Source organism: Rhinolophus sinicus, linkage group LG07 (assembly GCF_036562045.2).
Source record: "Rhinolophus sinicus isolate RSC01 linkage group LG07, ASM3656204v1, whole genome shotgun sequence".
NCBI classification, from domain to species: domain Eukaryota; kingdom Metazoa; phylum Chordata; class Mammalia; order Chiroptera; family Rhinolophidae; genus Rhinolophus; species Rhinolophus sinicus.
Window position 1 is genome coordinate 72127686 of NC_133757.1, and position 20529 is coordinate 72148214.

At 45.1% G+C, this 20529-nt stretch overlaps 1 protein-coding gene and 1 long non-coding RNA gene across 2 annotated transcripts in view; both read left to right on the top strand.

Moving 5' to 3' along the window:
* The first annotated feature begins 225 nt into the window (after positions 1-225).
* On the top strand, positions 226-3019 carry TNFSF9 (TNF superfamily member 9). The gene is made up of 3 exons (XM_019710753.2): positions 226-556; positions 1142-1178; positions 1921-3019. The coding sequence occupies exons 1-3, from the start codon at positions 293-295 to the stop codon at positions 2379-2381; spliced, it is 762 nt and encodes a 253-aa protein (XP_019566312.1). The 5' UTR covers positions 226-292; the 3' UTR covers positions 2382-3019.
* A 1476-nt stretch (positions 3020-4495) lies between these two features.
* Positions 4496-20529, top strand: part of LOC141572677 (uncharacterized) — a 67915-nt gene continuing 51881 nt past the window's right edge. Inside the window, exon 1 of the long non-coding RNA XR_012498033.1 lies at positions 4496-4584. This is a non-coding gene — a long non-coding RNA (uncharacterized LOC141572677). The remainder of the gene's footprint in view (positions 4585-20529) is intronic.

Here is a 20529-nt window from a genome sequence, read left to right on the forward strand (position 1 = left end):
AGGGACATGTTCAAAGAGCGAGAGACACACAGAGAAAAGGAGAGATACAAAGAGGCACCCAGAGAGGCAGAGAGAGAAAGAAGAAACAGGTGGGGCCGAGGCTGAAGGGCGAAGGAGAGAAAAGAAATCCCGAGAAAAGAAAGTTAGGGAAAGTTTGGCCCTATGGGGACTGGGGCGGGGCGCCAAGGTCCCTAACCCACTCCGCCCCGGAAAGCGGGGGGAGGGGGGGGCTTCCGGATTCCGTATAAAGCGCGGAGCCCTGGGCCCTAGCTGTAGCCGCTAGTCGCCGGCCATGCCCTCTTCCTCGGACGCCGTTCCGGACCCCGAGGCCCCGCGGCCGCCCGCGCCCCCGCGCCACGCCTGTCACCTGCTGCCCTGGGCACTGAGCGCCGCGCTGCTGCTGCTCGCCTCGGTCTGCGCCGTCTGCGCGGTCCGCGCCTGGGTTTTGACCCAGTGCCCCGCCTCGCCCGGCCCCAACCCCTCGCCCAGCTCGAGACTCCCAGAGGTCCCCGAGCTCCCGCCGGACGCCCGCGCCGGCCTCGGCGACTCCCCGCAGGTGAGTTGCGCCCCGGCTTGGGCCCCGGGGGGAGACCCCTACCCCGCTCTGGGTCTCCTTCTTCACCCGCACCCCCAACGCGACCCCTTCTACACCCCGGGCCGACGGTCCGTCCCTCTCGGACTCCTGAAGGCACCCGTTCTTTATCCGGGACTTCGGGGGTACTCCTCATCTCCTCCCCCAGTATGAGCCTGTCTGCATTCAGCGCCCCAGACCATCGCGGACCCAGAGGGACACTTCTTTATGCCAAACCATTTAGGGGACCCCCACTTCCTTTTCCAGCTCCCGGAAAACCTCGACTTTCTCCCGTACCCTCGGGGTGTCCCGCTTTCTCTCCCAATACCTCCCTGTTTCAAGGACCGCTGGAGCGATCTCGCTTCTTTTCCGTACTGAATCCTGCGGGTGCTGTCCTTTTGCAGACCGCACCGGTTGGGTCAGATTGAGACCCCAACTTCGGGTGTGCGTGTGTTTTAGTGTATTCTTTTGGAGCAGGGGGAAGCGGAGCTCAAGGCCCGCACAGACTCCCACTTTTCAGAGGGCTGCGGGAGGGAGAACCTCTACCCACTTTCTGCCTTTCCTCCGCAGGGCGTTGGCGTGTTCGCACAGCTGGTGGCCCGAGATGGTGAGTGTCCTGCGCCTTCCCCGTCTCCCTGGGAGGAGGACAATAAGGAGGAGGGGTCTGGGGAGCCAGAGGGGTCCTTGACTCAATCTGACCCTCTTCCCTTCCCCTCTCTGAAAGCTGTCCCTCTTTCTGACCTCTAGGTGCCTTCTCAGCTGACCCCCACCTGTGCCCACCTAAAGCCTGCCCTCTCAGAGCTGGGGCTGGATCCTCAGATCCCAGCCTGGTCTGGTCTCTCCCTCTAGGCTCTAGGAGGTCTGGACCCTCCTTCCCATTCGCTTCCCTTCCCTCCTTCCTTAGACCCTCCTCCCCTCCCTCTTCTAGACTCTCCTCCCCACCCCTTTTCTTTCTTCTCTTCTTCTCCTCACCCTTCCTGAAACCCCTGCCCACTCTCCCTCACCCCCACCCCCATCCCCCCTTCCTCCTATCTCCCCCATTTCCTTCACCTCCCTCTCTAAACCCCTTCCTTCTATCTCCGAAAGTCTCCTGTTCCCTTCCCTCATCCTCTTTTGCATCACAGTTCCTTCTCTTCCTGCTTGTTGTCTGTTCCTAAAAATCTTTCACTCTCCACCCCCACCCCTCACTCTGAGTTTCTTCCTCCCTTCCATCCCCCAGCCCCACCGCCCTCTGGGAACCTCTTGCCTCCCTCAGAGGCCCCTTACCCTTTCCTCAGTCCTGCCACCCACTTCGTAGGGCTGTGTCCCTGCCCACAGCCATGCTTAGCGTCCCCCTCTTCCTCCCTTAGCACTGCTGACCGAAGGGCTCCTGCACTGGTACAGCAACCCAGGCCTGAAAGGCGTGTTCCTGGCACCCGGTGTGAGTTATGATGAACGCACACGAGAGCTGGTAGTAGATGAGGCTGGCATCTACTATGTCTTCTTGCACTTGGAACTGCGACGCGTTGTGGCCAGTGCTGGCTCTGGCTGGGTCTCCATTGCCCTGCACCTACAGCCACTGGGTGCAGGGGCCGAAGCTCTGGCCCTGACCTTGAACCTGCCTCCTCTGTCCTCGGAAGCCCGTGACTCAGTGGCTGGTTTCCGGGGTGGCCTGATGCATCTGGGTGCTGGCCAGCGCCTGGGTGTTCGCCTGAGCGCAGAGGCAGCGGCACGCCTGGCCTGGCAGCTTGCACAAGGTGCCACGGTCTTGGGCCTCTATCGAGTGGCCACCAAGGTCCCCGCTGCACTCCCCTCCCCACAGCCCTCATGAGGTGCAGCCTGGTTGCCACCTCCTGGAGGGAGACTGAACCCTGCCTTGCCTAGTTGGGAGCTGTGGTGATGGATCCCAGCTTCTCTACCTCACCAGGCTGGGCAGGGTTCCCAGCTGCTGAACTCCTCCTGGAGGATTCCTAGGTCCCACTACCATTTCCACTTTAACCAAACCCTTGGTATTTATTATGAGCCTGAGCTCAGATAGTGCACTTTTTATTATAAGTCAACTTATATTTATTGAGTTAGATCCTGTTTAGGGATAGAAAAACATCATCAAGCAAAGCAGACTGAAAAAAAAAATCCTTATTTATGTTAATATGTGAGCTATAAAGACTCACTCCTACCCCCCAATGGGATTCGAAGGGCTCGCTATTGGGAGGTCTGCAGAACTCCTTGTTGTGTGAGCATCATTCACTCATGCAACTTCTATTGATCACCGACTATGTGTCAGGCACTGTTTTAGGTGTTGGGGACACAGCTGTGAACAAGACAGACCCAAATCTGTCTTTGCTAAGCTGACATCTAATAGTCAGGCTTGACACTAAATGTGATTGTCTGTGACTCAGTGTGACTGGGGCATGGGGAAGAGTGTGATATGGTATGTGGTACTGGATAATAAAATGTTTATAAACTTCATCACTACCGTGTATTGAGCGTTTACTGGATGCCAGACAGTGTGAGTTTTTTGAGACTCACAGCCACCCTATGCTTTAAGGATTTTATTATTTCCAGTTTATCTATGCTCTTGAGGTTTTTCCATCTATTGCAAATGTGTGGTGGAAATACTATATAAGGTAGTTCTGCAGGATATCACTGGCCAACTCTGTTCAGTGACATCACACGGGAAACTTAAAATCAGCAAATGCTGTAAGTTAGGGCTTGCTTTATTTTCCGTTGATTATCTAGACTTATAAAGTGCTGGGGGAAATGAGGTTAAGCCTGTAGATTAGACTTAAAAGTGTGTCTTATTTGTGCCTGTTACATTGTGAATGTCACACATAAAAATCAAGGAAGTCATCGTTTAGTGTTTTCAAACCATGATCTGATTTAGCAAGGAAGTTGCTCTCAGCCAGGCAGGTGAAGTGTGGACTTTGTCATTCCATTTTATCTTAGTCTTTAAAGGAAAATATCAACCTACATTCACTTGTCACTTGCACCCATAGGTTGGCTATGAGAACAAGAGCAGGAAACAGTAAGGCATTCTGTAAGAATCAACTGACTATATAGAATTTACAATGAAGAGTATTCCTATTTTATTTGTAAATGGTGTGCTTCACAATCACTTATGCCCGTAAAATTGATAATAAACACACAATGTCATGTCCCCCTCTGAGAGCTGCTTGTTAAACACGTGCCAGCACACGTGTTTCCAGCATCCCTCTTTCTCTCCACACCTGGCCAGTTCCCCCAACCCCATAATTTTCACCACCATGTAGGTCTTACGCCCACTGGACCATATAAACCAGCTAAACTTTGGTTCTCCCTACAGACCTGGGACAAAAGGGATTGGGGTGGACAGAGAAGTCTCTGGAGCAGGTGACCTTGATAGACTTTAAGAGAAGAGATGGGGGTGAGTGAGGCAGAGGTGGGAGAGTGGCCTCCAGTGGCCAGACAGGAGGGTGTGGGATGGCAGTGAAGATGTGGAAGAGGTGGTAAATGCCATCTGCCTGACCCATCTCTACCCCTTCTCAAGGGATTTGACCTTCCTGAGTGGGCACAACTGATGTTGAGGTGACACTCATGAATATGACCATGACAGTCATTAAATTACATTAAACCAGTTCCATACCGGTTGGCAAGTACCTGTTACTCCCGGTCCCCATTCCTGGAGGGTTCCTCTGGACCCCTAGGATGGCCTTTGCGACCCAGCATCCAAAGCCTTAACACTTGGTGCACACCCAGAATTGTTGGTCCAGGGGCCAGCGTCAAATCTGATTAGTCAGCATCTGGCTACATTGGTTGTTGCCTATTTTGAATAGCACCCTTGGCACCAGGTGATGCCTCTCATCTGGCACAGACGATTGGGCCAGGGTGAATGCATGATTCAAGCTGGGCCAATCAGATATCTGCAGAAAGTGGGCAGGTCAGGAATCAGAAACTGTACCTGAGAGAGAAGCATGAAAGGGCCCCAAGTGCAGAGAGAGAAGAATGAAAGGGCCTGGAGTACAGAGAAGGAGAGGAAGATGCACAGGAATGCACAGGTGAGACTGTAGAGCCCTAGAGAGAGAGAGAGGAGGGGCCTAAGTTTCCTACTTGTCTCTTCCTGGTGACATAGGATACCCTATGCCTACTGGGAAACCCTATTAGTTTCCTAGGGCTGCCCTAACAGAATGTCACAAACTGGGTGGCTTAAAATAACAGACGTATATTGTTCCCTAGTTCTGGAGTCCAGAAGTCCAAAATCAAGGTGTCGGCTGGGCCATGCTCCCTCCAAAGCCTCTAGGAAAGAATCCTTCCTTGCCTCGTCCAGCTTTCAGTGTTTACCCACCATCTTTGGTGTTCCTTGTTTTACAGCTGTGTTACTCCATCTCTGCATCCATCTTCACATGGCCATCTTCCCTCTGTTTGTCTCTGTCTTTGTTTTCCTTCTCTTCACATAAGGACACAAGTCATATTGGATGTAGGGCCCACACTACTCCAGTATGACTACATCTTAATTTAATTATATCTGCAGAGACCTGCTTCCAAATAAGGTCATAATGTGAGGTTCCAGGAAGGACATGAATCTTGGAAGGACATTCTTCCACGGGGTACATCTAGTATCTCCCCTTGGGGGCCATGGGAAACTTGAGGGTCCTCCTATGAATTTCCTTCTGGGGTGGGTTCAGTTCCATGCTGCCAAATAACCTTGAAGACAGGTCCCCAAGGAAGCAGGTCTTCAAGGCTGTTGGTATTTTTCCTTGTGGCTTTGGGATCTGAGAGACTGTCCTACTTTCTGGGTTATGTTGGGTGTGTGGTTATCCCACAGCAAGGATGCTTGAGCCGCAAATCTTGTAGGATGTTACCAAGACTCAAGGTATGCAGTTGGAATTCTACAATAGCGACAATAACCACAGCTGACATTTATTAATGCTTATTGGTCCCAGACACTAATTGCTTTGGAAGGACTCCATTAGGAAGGTACTATTCTAATTTTATTCCTATTTTATGAGCAAGAGAACTGAGATTCCTGGATGTTAGCCCAAGTCATACAGACAATTATAGGTAGAGTGGTTGACAGTATAAGTTCTAGAGTTGACTGCCTGGAACCCCAGTCACTTCTAAGAGACCCCATAGAATACATAAAAGTTGAGGTTGAATTGTGCCCTCTTCCCCAATTCCTAACCCCCAGGACCTCAGAATGTGACCATATTTGGAGACAAGGGTCTTTAAAGAGGTAATTAAGTTAAAAGGAAGTCATTGGGCTGAGCCCTGATCTAAAATGACTGGTACCCTTGTAAAAGGGGACATTTGGAGACACACACACACACACACACACACACACACGGAGAATGCCATGTAAATATGAAGACGGCCATCTGCAAGTCAGGCTGAGAGCAGACAGATCCTTCCCTCACATCCCTCAGAAAGAACCAACCCTGCCAACACCTTGGTTTTGGACTTCTAGTCTCCAGAACTGTGAGAGAATAAATTTCTGCTGTTTAAGGACCCGTTTGTGGTACTTTGCTATGACAGCCCAGCATATTATTATGGAGGGTTACAGGAGTTGATACATTTAATACATATTCAAGCCTGGCTCTTGATAAGCACTCAATACACTTCAACTGTTATTAGGAGAACACTCAGACAGAAATGATGTTACAACAACACAGTGATACAACAGAGGGGAGTGTTAAAAGCTGATAGACAAGGCCAGCAACAGAGACAGTACGTGGTGGAAATAGAATGGGGCATCAAGGAGGTGTAACAAAAACAGAACAATAGAAAGGTGGAACCATCAACTAGTGACACCCAATATACAGATGGAATTCTATAATGACACATGGGCATGTTACAAGGAAACAACAGTTCACAGGAGACGGGTTACAATGACATAGCTGTGGTGTTATAAATATACCCTTGCCAAAATGGGAGTTACAAAGTTACAAAGGCAACTATACAAAGTTGGGGCATTGTAAAGACAATCACAGCTTCATAATCCTGCACCCACAACTCTAAAATCCCCAAACAAGTAAATTTCCACAACTCTTTTGGCAGTCCAAACTGAACCCGTGTAGATGTGTTTACGGTCTTTGTTTATTCTTCAGCCCGAGTACTCATAAAGCAAGGGCATTAGTATGCTTGATTACTGGGGGTGTCCCAGAAGCCCCTGGTGACAGTAACATATGTGTGAAGCAAAAGCTCTTGGTTTCTTTTTCCAGTCGGGGAAAAACCCAGTTATTCCTTATTGTGAGTTTCTCTCATGCGAGTCTCCTTTACTACCCACACAAAACACTTGGCTTCTGACACGTCTCATCACCAAATATGTGGATGTTTTCCCTCACGCCAACAGGCAATTCTTAGACACCAGCTGCATGTCTAAGAATTCAACTCAATCCTGACACCATTTACCTGGTGATAGCATCAGATCCCACAGGTGAAGGGCTCAGTCCCACAAGACTGCTGGCCCCTCTTCAGAGGCCAGTTGAAGTCGTTTATCAACTGTGCTTCTGACTAACCAGCTACAGATTGGAGGTTCCAGCCACTCTCTCCTTGGGTTAATTAATTTGCTAGAGCACCTCACAGAATTGGGAAAACACTGCCTTGAGCCTACCAGTGTATTAAAGGAGATGAGGAAGGGGACGGATGATCACCCAGAGATACGGGAGGGTCTCAAGTGCAGGAACTTGTGCTCCTGTGGAGTTGGGAGCATTACCCTCCCGGTGTGGATGTGTTCACCAAGCTGGAAGCTCTCTGAACCTCCTTCTATCAGGGTTTTATGGAGGCTTCCTTATTAACTCCATTTCCAGCTCTCTCCCCTCTCTGGAGGATGGGGACATGCTGGGAGCTGAAAATTCCCAGCTTCTAATCATGGCTGGGTCTTTCTGGTGACAGGACCCATCCAGGGATCATCCACGGGCCACACAGAGTTGCCTCATTAGACCAAAAGATGCTCCTTGTGTTCCTCTTACTGAGGAATTTATGGGCTTTTGGTAATGTTAAGTCAGCCAATGGATTTAATAGCACAGTGCCTGACACTTGATTCCATATGTGGAAGTTGTTATTATTGCATCAGTTGGATCATGGAAGGTTTAGGAGGCCTGTGTCAGGAACCCGGGGCAGAGACCAACATATATATTTTATCTCACAATAGGCTATGCACATTTCCATTCCCATTGCAAATTGTGGATTCCAAAACATGTCTGGCTTCCAAGGCTTGGGATCAGGGATTGTGGAATTGTAAGCAGGACTGGGATGTGAATCCAGACACAGCTTCTCATGTGAGTGTGTGTGTTGGGAGAAGCCCAGTGAGGGAGGAGTAGAGATGAGACTGCAGGGTATGTTTCTTTTTAAAAAAAGTATGCTAAGGACACTTAATGTGAGATCTACTTTACGAAAATTTCAGTGCACAGTGCGGCACGTTAATTATAGGCATGCTGTTGTGCAATGGAGCCCTACGACTTATTCATCTTGCCTAACTGAAACTGCACCCATTACACACACTCTCCCTCCCCTTCCGTTTGGCCTCTCCAACGATTACTGTACGTTCCGCTTTGGTGAACTCGGCTATATTAGTGGAATCGCAGTATTTGTTTTCTGTGTCTGGCTTATTTCACTGAGCATAATGTCTTCAAGTTTCACTCATGCTGTTGCATATGGTGGGGTTTCCTTCTTTTTTAAGGCCATAAACATTCCGTCATGTGGATAATACCACATTTTCTTTGTTGCTTTATCCATTCATCTATTGATGGACATTTAGGTTGTTTCCATGTCTTGGCTATTGTGAATTATGCTTCCATGAACATGGGAGTGGGGATATCTTTTTGGGATTTTAATTGTTTTGGATATGTACCCAGAAGTGGGATTGCTGGCTCATACAGAACATGCATTTTAGAGTTCCAGCCCTAGTCTTGCCGTTGCTAGCTAAGCTGTACATCCTTGGGCAAGTGTACTCACGTCTCTGGGCTTAGGGACTTCAATTGTAAAACTGAAACAAACTTTGTAGCTCATGGGGAATATGAAGTCAGCCAATGGGTTTAATAGCACAGTGACTGACACTTGATTCAATATGTGGAAGTTGTTTTTATTGCATCAGTTGGGTCATGGAACGATAGCATTTAAGGTCTGAAGTGAATCAGGTAAAGAAAGGATTGGGGGAAGTGAGTTTCAGCTGGGAAAGAGAGCATGTACAAAGGGCCAGACGTAGGAGAGTGGCTAGCATAGTGCAGATGGGGATGAGAGGGTCAGACCATGCAAGCTCATGGACGCCAACCCAAAGCTTTATCCTGAGGGCGATGGAGTATTAAGGAGATAAGTGGTCACATTAGCTTGTTAGCACTAGACCTCTGGGGCTGCCTAGCGGTTAGAGCACAGCGCTCAGAACACCAAGGTCGCCGGTTCAATTCCCACATGGGCCAGTGAGCTGCGCCCTCCACAACTTGATTGAAAACGACGAATTGACCTGGAGCTGAGCTGTACCCCCCATAACTAGATTTAAAAAAACAACAATGATTTGACATGGAGCTGATGGGTCCTAGAAAAAGACACTGTTCCCCAATAAAAATTTAGTCATGGAAAAACACAGTTCCCCATTATTGCCCAATAAAAATAAAAAATAAAATAAAATAAGAAAAGGAGCTAGACCTCTGGCAGGAGGCAAAGAGTGGAGATAAGGAGGCCTATGGACCCAGATGAGAGGTAGTGGGAAGTTTGGGAGGAACTGAAGGTTTTGAACATGGAGAGGCAACGAATGCAGACAAGAGCTAAATGATGAAAGGAATAGGCGTTGGCAAGGATTTGAGTATGGTCGAGCTGGAGAAGCCAAGACTTTCGGCTCATGCGACTGAATAGATGGTGGACACATTTATGGATTTGGGGGACCCTAAAAGAGCATAAGTCACTTCGGGACGTGTGGAATTTCCAGGTGCCTTTGAAGGGACCCAGTGAGAATGCTGAGGTGACTCTGGGGCTCTGCAAACTCTTTGGCTGGGATAGAAATTTGAGAGTCGTTGGTGTATTTATCTAATGGACATTTTGGGCAAGGGTGAGATCTTTTAGAAGAACAAGTAAAGAGGTGGCAAGAAAAGAGGGTCTAAGATCAAGGGTCCAAGAAGTAACGGTTGTGTGGGAGGCCAGGTTGCACAAAAGTCTGCGCGGGAGCAGCTGCACAGGACTAGGAAACAAAATCCTAAGGAATCTGTTTCAAAAAGGAAGTAGCAGTCGATGGTGTCCGATACCGCTGGGAGTTGTTAGATGAGAAGTGAAAACATTTACCGGATTTTGAATCATCAGAATCACAGGTGGTTTTATAAGGGCCATTTTCAGGGGCATGAGTGGGTCAGTTGCCTAAGTGTGGCCTGGGGAATTAGTGACAAGTAAGGAACTTGAGATTGTCTTAATAGCCAGCTTCTTAAAACACGTTAGTATTGGAAAATAATTTCAAATGTAAAGAAAAGTGATTTGCATAAGAAGAGTACAAAGAACGCCCCTTACGATCTATACTCAGATTCACCAGTTGCTAACATTTTACCCCATTTGCTTCATTAGCTGGTCTCTGCCCTTTCCTTCCCTCCACTGTGTTATAAATATAAATTGGAAGTATTTATTTGAGTCAGACAAAACCAGGATAGTTGAGAAATAAAACCAGAGAAAACCACAAACTCAGAAGCTGGGGCAGTTCTAGGAAACTCCAAGTGTATTGTGAGTGGATTTAAAAAATCGGAGGAAGTTTTGGGGGGCATTTATCAAGGTGATTACTTAGAAAGAAACACAGGAGCTAGCTGAGTTAGATTTACTCTCTCTTCTGGCCCATGTAGTAAGTAGATTTAGTGGTATAATTTGCCGTGAGGGTAAATCAGTGGATATAAAATGTCAAGTTGACAGCACTCCTTTCCTGAGTCAAATTATAGCAAATAGGAGGGGCAGGAGAACTGGAATTTTCAAACACAAAGGTGAGCAGGTAACTAAGAATCATTGGGCATGTGACCAAAATCCGTACCATGAAAGGGACATCTCAAACTCCACAACAACAGAAAAGAATGAACACGTGAAGAAACAGAGCTAACAGAACAGAAGATTCCAGAACAAGCTTAAGTCTTCTTCCTAGAAAGATTTCATTTTAGATTAAACAATATTTAAATACACCAACAATAAAATTTATAAGGATGCTCCCTCAAATTTGAGCAAAACCCTCCATTGTCAACCTTTCAGGAAGATATGAAATTTTAAAGTTGAAAAACCATCACTCATTAATGTTCTAAAACATTCAAGTGTGAAGAAATTGACCGATCTGAGTGAGATTAGAGAATATTTTTTTATTTGCTCATTTATTTATTCAACAAATATTTGTTGAAGGTTTTCAAAGAGTTTGTCCTCGTCCCTCCCCCCCCATCTCACCCATCAGAAGGAGGAAGATTTGCTTACTGGGTATCAGAGAAAGTGTCTGTTCAGCATTGTCCACCTGGGTCAGTATTTTGATTCTGAATATAATGAAATGTTTTCTTCTTAAGATAAAATACTTTATCCTTTCAAGATACCCTTTCCCCTTTATGATCCTAAAAACAAACAAACAAACAAAATCCAGGTTGGCTTTGATGGATGCTGACCCAGAAACAAGAACTGAGGCTGCTGCCATTTACCATTTTTGTTTAGATGGTGTTTTGAGAACCAAACTCAAACCATATCCTTTCCTTTAGAAGGGCAAGCAAAGCTATAAAAATGGGGACTCAACTGTAGCTAAATTGGCTGCTTCTTCCTGGTTCCCAGCTATTACCCACTGCTGATCCCTGCTCCCTGAACCCCTTTCCTCTCCTCCTAGCCAGTTCCAACCCTTGTTCATCCTTAGTATTTGCCTTAAATGTCACTGCTTCAGGGACCCCTTCCTTCACCCCTCTCCCATTAACCAATTAACCAAGATCTCTGTTATATAATCTTATAACTCCCTGAACTCCCTTTATAAATCTTACTATAACACTTTTTATATTCAAAATTTTTTATATTTGGTAATAATTTGTTTGCTGCCTATGCAGAGACTGGCTAGCCATTCACCCAAACTGTTACCTTTTTGTCTTAGGCACACACTGCTAGCTATTCAACTGTTTCTTGGACACCTTTGCTGTAGGTTGGTTCAGTTCTAGTCAATGAGTTCTGAGAGGAAGCTATGTACTCCACTTCCATATCTAGCCCACAAAAAGATCCTAAAAATGATCCTTCATTACCTTTCCTCTTCCTTGGATGAGCCCGTTGATGAATGGTTGAGACAGAGTAGGGAAAAAGCCTGGGTCCACGAGTCACTGCTTGGAGAAGAGCTTCCTCACAAACAGAAAGCACCTTTTTTACACTTCATGTGGGCAAGAAGTCAACTTCTTTTGTATTAAGCCACTGGAACTTTGGGATTTATCTGTTACAACAGCTAGCATTACATTAATGTCTCTCAGGCTGATGTTTGGCTCATTGAGTATCCAGATACTTTGTCCCTTCAGATGCACTGTCCACGCTGCTCCACCTCCTGAGATGAAGACATTAATTGATGCCATAAAGGTCCCTTCCCACCCCCATCTCCGGCTCCCAGTTGGGTTTAGCACATGGAAAGCACTGAAAAGGTGATGGAGGGCTGGGTGTTTATCTCCCTACCTCCCTCTCTGCCAGGTCACCTGAAGTTAAGAAAAAAATTATCTGAACCTTGGGAAATAGCAGATGGCCATGTGTCCTTTCGGGATCATTGCTTCACACTTGTGTTGTCTAGGAAGAGGGTGCTGAGAAGTGTTAAGAGAATTATTGAGAGAAGATGATTCACAAATGGAAAGGAAGGAAGCAGGACTGGGTAGAAAGAAACACTGACTACAATCCAGACCTGACTGAGTGCCAGAGAAGACAATGGAAATCGGTAGTGACGATGACTCATGAAGGAATCCCGCGTTGGGCAGAAACCTTGCTGTGATCACAATGGGGCTGGATCCGGGAGGCGGTGACAGCTGGAAGTGCTCAGGGGACTGCATTTCTTGCAGCTGAATGGCAGGTCCTTTCTCTAGAGAGATTTGAGTGGTGTCTCTTGCCAGGCTTATTCAAAAGTTATTTAATTATCCAGAAAAATGTATCTTTTTTAAAAGTCATGAATTGAGCTTTAATTTACATGCAATACAATTCAGGTACATTAGGTGTATGGTGTTTAAAAAATAGACTATTTTTCAGAGCAGTTTTAGCTGATAGCAAAATTGAACAGAAAGCCTAGAGTTCCCATGTAGCCCCCGCCCCTGACACACACAGCCCCCCCACTACTGACATAACAGACAACGGACAAACGTACAGTGATACATCTTTATTGCCCAGAGTCCATGGTTTACATTAGGGTTCACTCTTGGTGATGTACAAATATATAATGACACATACCCACTGTTGTAGGATCATACAGAATAGTTTCACCACACCCCAAATCCTCCGTTCTATGTTTCACCTAATTATTTTTCCCTGTCCCACAGTATTTTTTAAACAAATAGTTTAAGTATTTTATTTGTTTGCAACTAAGCTTGTTAACACTACATAATGAAAATGTACAAAGAATAATGTGGCAATTTTTGGTTAGATTTACATGAAAGAACTTCATGATAAGGAATCTTTTAATGTGAATGCTCTAGAAATTTCTCTAAGCCAGCTGGTCAAGACTGTCTCTGATGTTACCTTACTTTGGAAGGTATTGGCATACACTTGAATTAAAGTCAGAATTTTTCAAAATAAGCCAATTAAAAACTAGTCTAGCAGCATAGTATTGGAAGTTCTAGCTAGAGCAATCAGGCAAGAGAAATAAATAAAAGGCATCCAAATTGGGAATGAAGTAGTGTAATTGTCACTTTTCTCAGATGACATGATTTTTTTAATATAAAAAACCATAAAGATTCCACCAAACAATTCTTAGAAACAAACAAATACAGTAAAGCTGCAGTATACAAAATCAATGTACAAAAATCCACTACATTCCTATAAACTAACAATAAAATTTCAGAAAAAGAATAATTCCTTTTGCAATTGCAACTAAATGAATAGAATACTTAGGAATAAACTTAACAAAAGATATGAAGGACCTATACAATGAAAAGTACAAGATATTATTAAAAGGAATTGAAGGAGGGGTGGCCGGATGGCTCGGCTGGTTAGAGCATGAGCTCTCAACAACAAGGGTGCCTGTTCAATTCCTGCATTGGATGGTGGGCTGCGTCCCCTGCAACTAAGATTAAAAATGGCAAATCGACTTGGATCTGAGCTGCACCCTCCACAACTAGACTGAAGGACAACGACTTGACTTGGAGTTGATGGGCCATGGAAAAACACACCATTCCCCAATATTCCCCAATAAAAAAATTAAAAAAAAAAAAGTGCAGAGGACTTGAGGAGACACTTCTCCCAAGAAGACAAACAAATGGCCAATCGATATATGAAAAAATGTTCAACTTCACTATTTGTTACAGAAATGCAAATCAAAACCACAATGAGTTACCACCTCACACCTGTGAGAATTGCTATTACTAACAAGGCAATATGTGTTGGAGAGGTTATGGAGAAAAAGGAACAAATACAGTACTGGTGGAAACGTAAACTGGTACAGCCACTCTGGGTATCTACCAAAAAAATCTGAAAACATTTATCCATAAAGATATATGTAACCCTATGTTCATTGCAGCATTATTCACAGTGGCCAAGACATGGAAACAACCAAAGTGTCCTTGGATAGATGATTGGATAAAGAAGATGTGGTATATATACACAATGGAATATTACTCTGCCATAAGAAAAGAAGAAATACTGCCATTTGTGACAACATGGATGGATCTTGAGATTATAAATTAATAAGTCAGACAGAAAAAAGTCGAAAATCTTATGATTTCACTCGTATATAAAACTGAAAGCAACAAATGAACAAGGTACATAGTTTAGACACAGACAATAGTTTAGTGGTTACCAGAAGATAAGGGGGGAGGAGGGAGGCAGGAGAGCGTAAAGGAGGTCAAGCATAAGGTATTGGAAAGAGAACTGGCTCTGGGTGGTGAGCACACAATGCAGTATATAGATGGTGTATTACAGAATTGTACCCTTCAGACCTATGTAATAAAATTACATATCCAATAAAATTAATACAAATTTGAAAAAACAAAAAGCTTAGGAAAAAGTAGTCTATATGCAAACTAAAACTATTGTGATAGATCTTTCCAGAAACAACGATAAATGAAACAAGGCATCCTGTAAAATGTGGTCCTGAACAAGTCACAGTAAATGAATAAATGTATATTTAACTTCCACCTCCTCAAAACAGAGCCTACTTTCTGTTCCTCAGACCTGAAAGAAGATAAACAAAATGTGAGCAATTTCCGGCATGGTGGTTGCCAAAACAAAGCTCAAGCCGCAAGCCGTTGAATATGGACACGTGTTACGAAGGATAGAAATCTGTCTTTAGTAAACGACACAAAGGCTTCTCCCAAGGAGCCTGGTTCACCCCGTACTCACTGTGTTATGTTCCCAAGCAAACCTCAGTGTGCTTGCTGTAGGGGAGACCTTTCTTTCCAGAGGTTCAGTGTCCAGGGAGCAAACTTTGTGTGAATGGGATTGAGCACAGACGCCATGTGGGTATTTGAAGGCCTGGAGTCAAAGTATTTTTCTAACATGGCAGAAGCCATGTGTCCCATGGCCCATCCCTGGGTCTGTTCTAATTCTTCACCAGATCTAGGACTACAGACCTTTGCTATGTCATCATCATGACATCTAATGTCCATCCTAACTCGTGATTCGTATTCTGTGTCTGGAAACAGTGCCTGTATTTTAACAATAATACCTACACCTAATACAACCCACTGTTACAACTGATGTGGTCACAAAGCAAAGTTTTGAACCACAATTGTACATCAAATTCACAGCCAGAATCCCCAAGGTCAAAAAAAATTTGTGTGGCCAGTTGGTTCAATGGTTAGAATGCAGTGCTCATAACACCAAGGTAACCAGTTTGATTCCCGCATGGACCAATGAGCTGTGCCCTCCACAACTAGACTGAAAGCAATGACTTGACATGGAGCTGATGGGTCCTAGAAAAACACTGTTACCCAATATTCCCCAACAACAACAACAACAAAAATTTGCAAAAGACACATAATAACTTAACACACACACACACACACACACACACACACACACACATGCTGTCACATACTTCTTACAGATCTGTGCTTGGGGAATCGCCACTGAGGGCATATTTTGGGAAACTGCTGTCCCAGGTGTTTTGTTTGGAAAATCTATCCCAGTAGGGCACAGCTGTTTATTGGGTGAGCAGGAAAGAAAGATATGCTTGTGGCAAGCAGGAAGATATAAGGTCTTTCAAGTTGTACAAAATGAACCTGCAGAAACGTTTAAGTGTTCTCAGGATGCAAAATTGGAGCCAAAATGTGATGTCAAACCAAACGTAAGAAGTGTTCAGTAGCCGTGTGTTGAGGTCCAGCCTGGGACCCAGATAGGCAAGAAAGCTTCAGGAGGTGTAGCTTGTGGGCCTTGTCCCATCTGGTGGCATAACCGGACCCGGGGTGAATCTCACCAAAGATTCCCAGTGTCCTGGTTTGGTATGGAGGATTTGCTCACACTCTGCCTGAATGTTAGCTTCGTGGTCTTTTAGATGCTGCTCACGTGTTGTCCAGCTTGCGGGAGAGGAAAGGTAAGCTGGTGAGCTGGTCCTTTTCTATCTAGGAGGCACCTGGACAACCAGATGCTGTGTGCTCAGGAGTGAGGCCGACTTCCCAAGTACAAGCTTTATTCTGATTAAGAACACCTTAAAAGAATTGTTTTTAAATTTTCAATTACAGTTGACACTTAATAGTATATTAGTTTCAGGTGTACAGAGCAGTGGTTAGACATCTAGTACCCCCAAATCAGACACAGTTATCACAATATGGACTATATTCCCTGTGCTGTTCTTTACATCCCCGTGACTGTTTTGTAACTGCCGATTTGTACTTCTTAATCCTTACCCCTTTTTCACCCAGCCCCCAACCTCCTCCCATCTAGGAACCACAATTTGTTCTCTGTCTATGAGGAAGAACCACTTCTAAATCCTCTACCTCCGATAACGACCATATTTTTGTTTCATGTTCTGATAACTTTGCTCTGGAATTGGAAGGCTCTGCTTGCTGCCAGTGGGGTCGGTGTCCGGGGGCCTGAAGCCTGGAGAGTGGCCAGGCTGAGGGGTGCAGTGCTGCCACGGGCAAGGGACCAGGGACCAGGAGTGGTGTGGCTGTTACTATGACCCAGCCTCCAGCTCCTCAGCAGAGCTTGCCTCTCCCACAGTGTTCTGAGTGGGAGAAAGAAATGGACCCTCTCCCCTCGTGCCCTCTGGTAACCAACCACTATACTGTTGTCTGTTTCTGTGAGTTTTTGTTTCTTTGTTTGTCTTGTTCGTTTGTTACTTTCAGTTTTATAGCCTAAATAAGAGTGAAGTAAAAATATTCTTGACTTTCTCTGTCTGACTTATTTTGCTTAGCATGATACTCTCAAGATCCATTCACGTTGTTGCAAATGGCAGTTGTACAATTGTACACAGTTGCGTAACCACCAACACAACCAAGACATGGAGTATTTCCACCACCCAAGTATTTCCTTCATGTCCTTGTCCTCAAACCCTCCCCCAGCTACTGGCAGCCACAGACCTGATTTCTGTCCCTCAGCTTTGTCTTTTTCACAATGTGATGTAAGTAGAAAATACACCTGGTTCAAATTAGCTATTTTCAACTTGATTAAAGTCTAGACATTGTACAATTATATGTGAACTTGTACATTTGTTCTAGGAGAAAGGACAAAAGTTATAGGGTGGTTTTTTTCACTAGTTCATTTTTTAAGGGGTAACAGTTTAACTAAAATATAATTCACATTCATATACCATTTAAAGAATACAAGTCAGAGATTCAAGATGGCAGATTAGGGGGAAAAATAAATAAAAAGTACAAGTCATTGGTTTTTAGTGTATTTACTGAGTTGTGTAATCATTACTACAATCAATTTTAGAACATTTTCATTACCTGTCCAAAAATATCTCATGCCCCTTGGCTGTCACCTCCCCATTTTCTCTTCCTCCCAGCCCCTGGCAACCATGAACCCACTCTCTGTCTCTGTGGACTTGCCTGTTCTGGACATTCCATATACTCATAAATGGACCACTTACTGCGTGGCCTTGTGTGATCTGCACTGTAGCGAGTGTGAGTGCTTCTTTCTGTTTTATGCTTGAATAATATTCTGTTGTATGAATAATATTCCATTGTATGAATGTAGCACAGTTTCTTTCTCCATTCATGAGTTAAAGGACATTTGGGTTATTTCCACTTTGGGCTGTTATGAGTAATACTGCTACACATATTCGTGTATGAGCATTAGCAACTTTTTTGTATTTATTAGCAAATTTGTTTTAGAGTTTTATTTTATTATTTTATTTTTTTAATTGGGGAATATTGGGGAACAATGTGCTTCTCCAGGGCCCATCAGCAATAAGTCGCTGTCCTTCAATCTTAGTTGTGGAGGGCGCAGCTCAGCTCCAAGTCCCGTCACTGTTTCCGATCTTTAGTTGCAGCGGGCGCAGCCCACCATCCAATGTGGGAATTGAACCGGCAACCTTGTTGTTGAGAGTTCATGCTCTAACCAACTGAGTCATCTGGCTGCCCCCTCATTTTAGAGTTTTTTTGACTGATTATATTTATTGTGTCCCTTGAATTTGAACTTACCTTACCATCTTTCCGGTTTCTTTATTAATGAATAAGTGGGAGAAAATCTTTGACACGTGTTCATTTTATTATAGTATGACCATCACAATTTTCATATTTTGGAAATTGTACTTGAACGCCTCACTGAAGGCCACGGGTGCTCTCCTGTAGACCTTTGCTACAAAGAGAGCAAAAACTGGGGTCTGGTAATTGTTTCCTCCCCTAACCCATGTGGGATCCACCCATTCTTGGCAGTTTCCCTTAGCCCTGTTCACACTGTTGGACATGGTCCTTTGTCTGTACACTGTGAAGGTGCTATTTATTTCCCAGCTGGACCTGACTGACCCTGACTGACTCTGCAGGGACCATTGGGGATACAGTTCACACTGTAGTCCCAGCAGACACATAGTAGTGCATAGCAGGTTCTTGTTAGATATTTGTAGGATAAATAAATCAAGGGGCACAATTTGATGATGCTCAATTTGCAGGTTCCTTTTCTATCTGCTGCTGTGAGTTGGCAAGGATGAATTTTACCTAAAGGTTAAGAAATTCCCTTATCATTTGTGTTAATGGAAAACTGCATACTGCAAGTGTCGTGTGGGAGACCCTGCTCGCTGCGCCATTTGTTGTGCAGGGAGGCCTGCGGGGTCTCTGGTCTCGCTCCCCACACAAGAACACAGGATATGGTGAGGCCAAAAAGGAACACCCACGGAGCCATAGGTAGGGGAGTCATACCACTATATTCTCTCTGGCAGCACTATACTCTCACTGGAGGCTGGATCCACACTGTCCGCAAACCGCCATCCACACTTGCCAGCCCAGCCGCCATCTTCTTGCTCGCCCCCATTCTTCCTCTCTTCTCTTCTAGCGTAGCCACAGCAGTTATATTAGTGGCCAATGGCTCACTGGTTACAGCTGACGGCCAACTAGCCACAGCTGATGGCCATGCAATCACAGTTCATGGCCATTTACTACCTGAGCCAGCACCTGTCTATGTGAGGCCGAGAGCCTGGAAACTGCTGTGGGGTTTGGCCCCACAGCAAGGAACCATTGTTTCGCATATGACTTAGATTAAGACTTACAGATGTCCCATTTATCTGTAACAAGGCCAGAGCACACCCTCCAATTCCCATTCTTTGGGTCCTAAGTGATTCGCTGAACTGCTTGTCTCCACTGACCAATCAAAACAAAATGTTTGCTAACCAATCTTTGGTTAAGCAACTCTCCTTCCTCCAGACCCCCTGAATTTAGGCTCCCCTCACTCCGGCCAGCAGACAGCCCCTCCTGAGAACAGGCGGCCCTGGGTGAACATCCTTTGGTATACTGTCCTAGCCCTCTGTCCTTTCATCCTGCTCCCTGAGTTCTAGAAAGTTCAGTTTTTTTCTAGCATTGTTTATTCCTTTCTGTGGGGACAGAGCCAGGAATGCAGTTTCCAGGCTCTCGGCCTCACATGGAAAGGTGCTGGCTCAGGTAGTAAATGGCCATCAACTGTGATTGGATGGCCATCAGCTGTGGCTAGTTGGCCGTCAGCTGTAACCAGTGAACCATTGGCCACTAATATAACTGCCGTGGTTATGCTAGCAGCAAATGGGACCTAGCAAGAAGATGGTGGCTGAGCTAGCAAGAGCGGATTGCAATTAACACGGTGGAGTGCGGGTTGTGGACTGCAGAGAAGTAGACAGCAGGTTGCGGGTAGTGTGGCTCCTGCTTCCTGTGTCTCCAACCCAGCCGCCAGTGAGACTACAGTAGTACAACGCCCGTATCTATGGTTCTGTGGGTGTTCCTTTTTGGCCTCACCATGTCCTGCGTTCTTATGTGGGGAGCGGGAGCTGAGACCCCACATGACACCCCGCGTGACACTTTCTATAAAAGAAAACCCTTTTGCCTAACTCTGGAGATTCTTGGAGACCTTGTAGTCAGGGTGTTCTCCTATAATCCCCAATTATTCAATGTAGTACAAAATGTTTAAACAGACTCAAAAATCTTTAGTTCAAATAGAAAGCCAAAAGCAGGTAAACTTAGACTTATGTTTAGCAATTAATGTTTCAGTGTATTATCGTATTTGGAAGTGATCTAGATATTCAATGACTATCTATCATTTAACTTAGTAAAACTTTAAGATTTCAAGTTACCATAAGGATTTTGAAACTATTTTTTTTTTTTATGGTTGATTCATTTTTTTCCCTTTTCTCCAGTCCCCCCCACCCACTCCACTTCAGGTTGTGTTCTGCATCTATGGGTCTGTTTCTGTTTTGTTTTTTCAGATTCCACATGTAAGTGAAATTATAT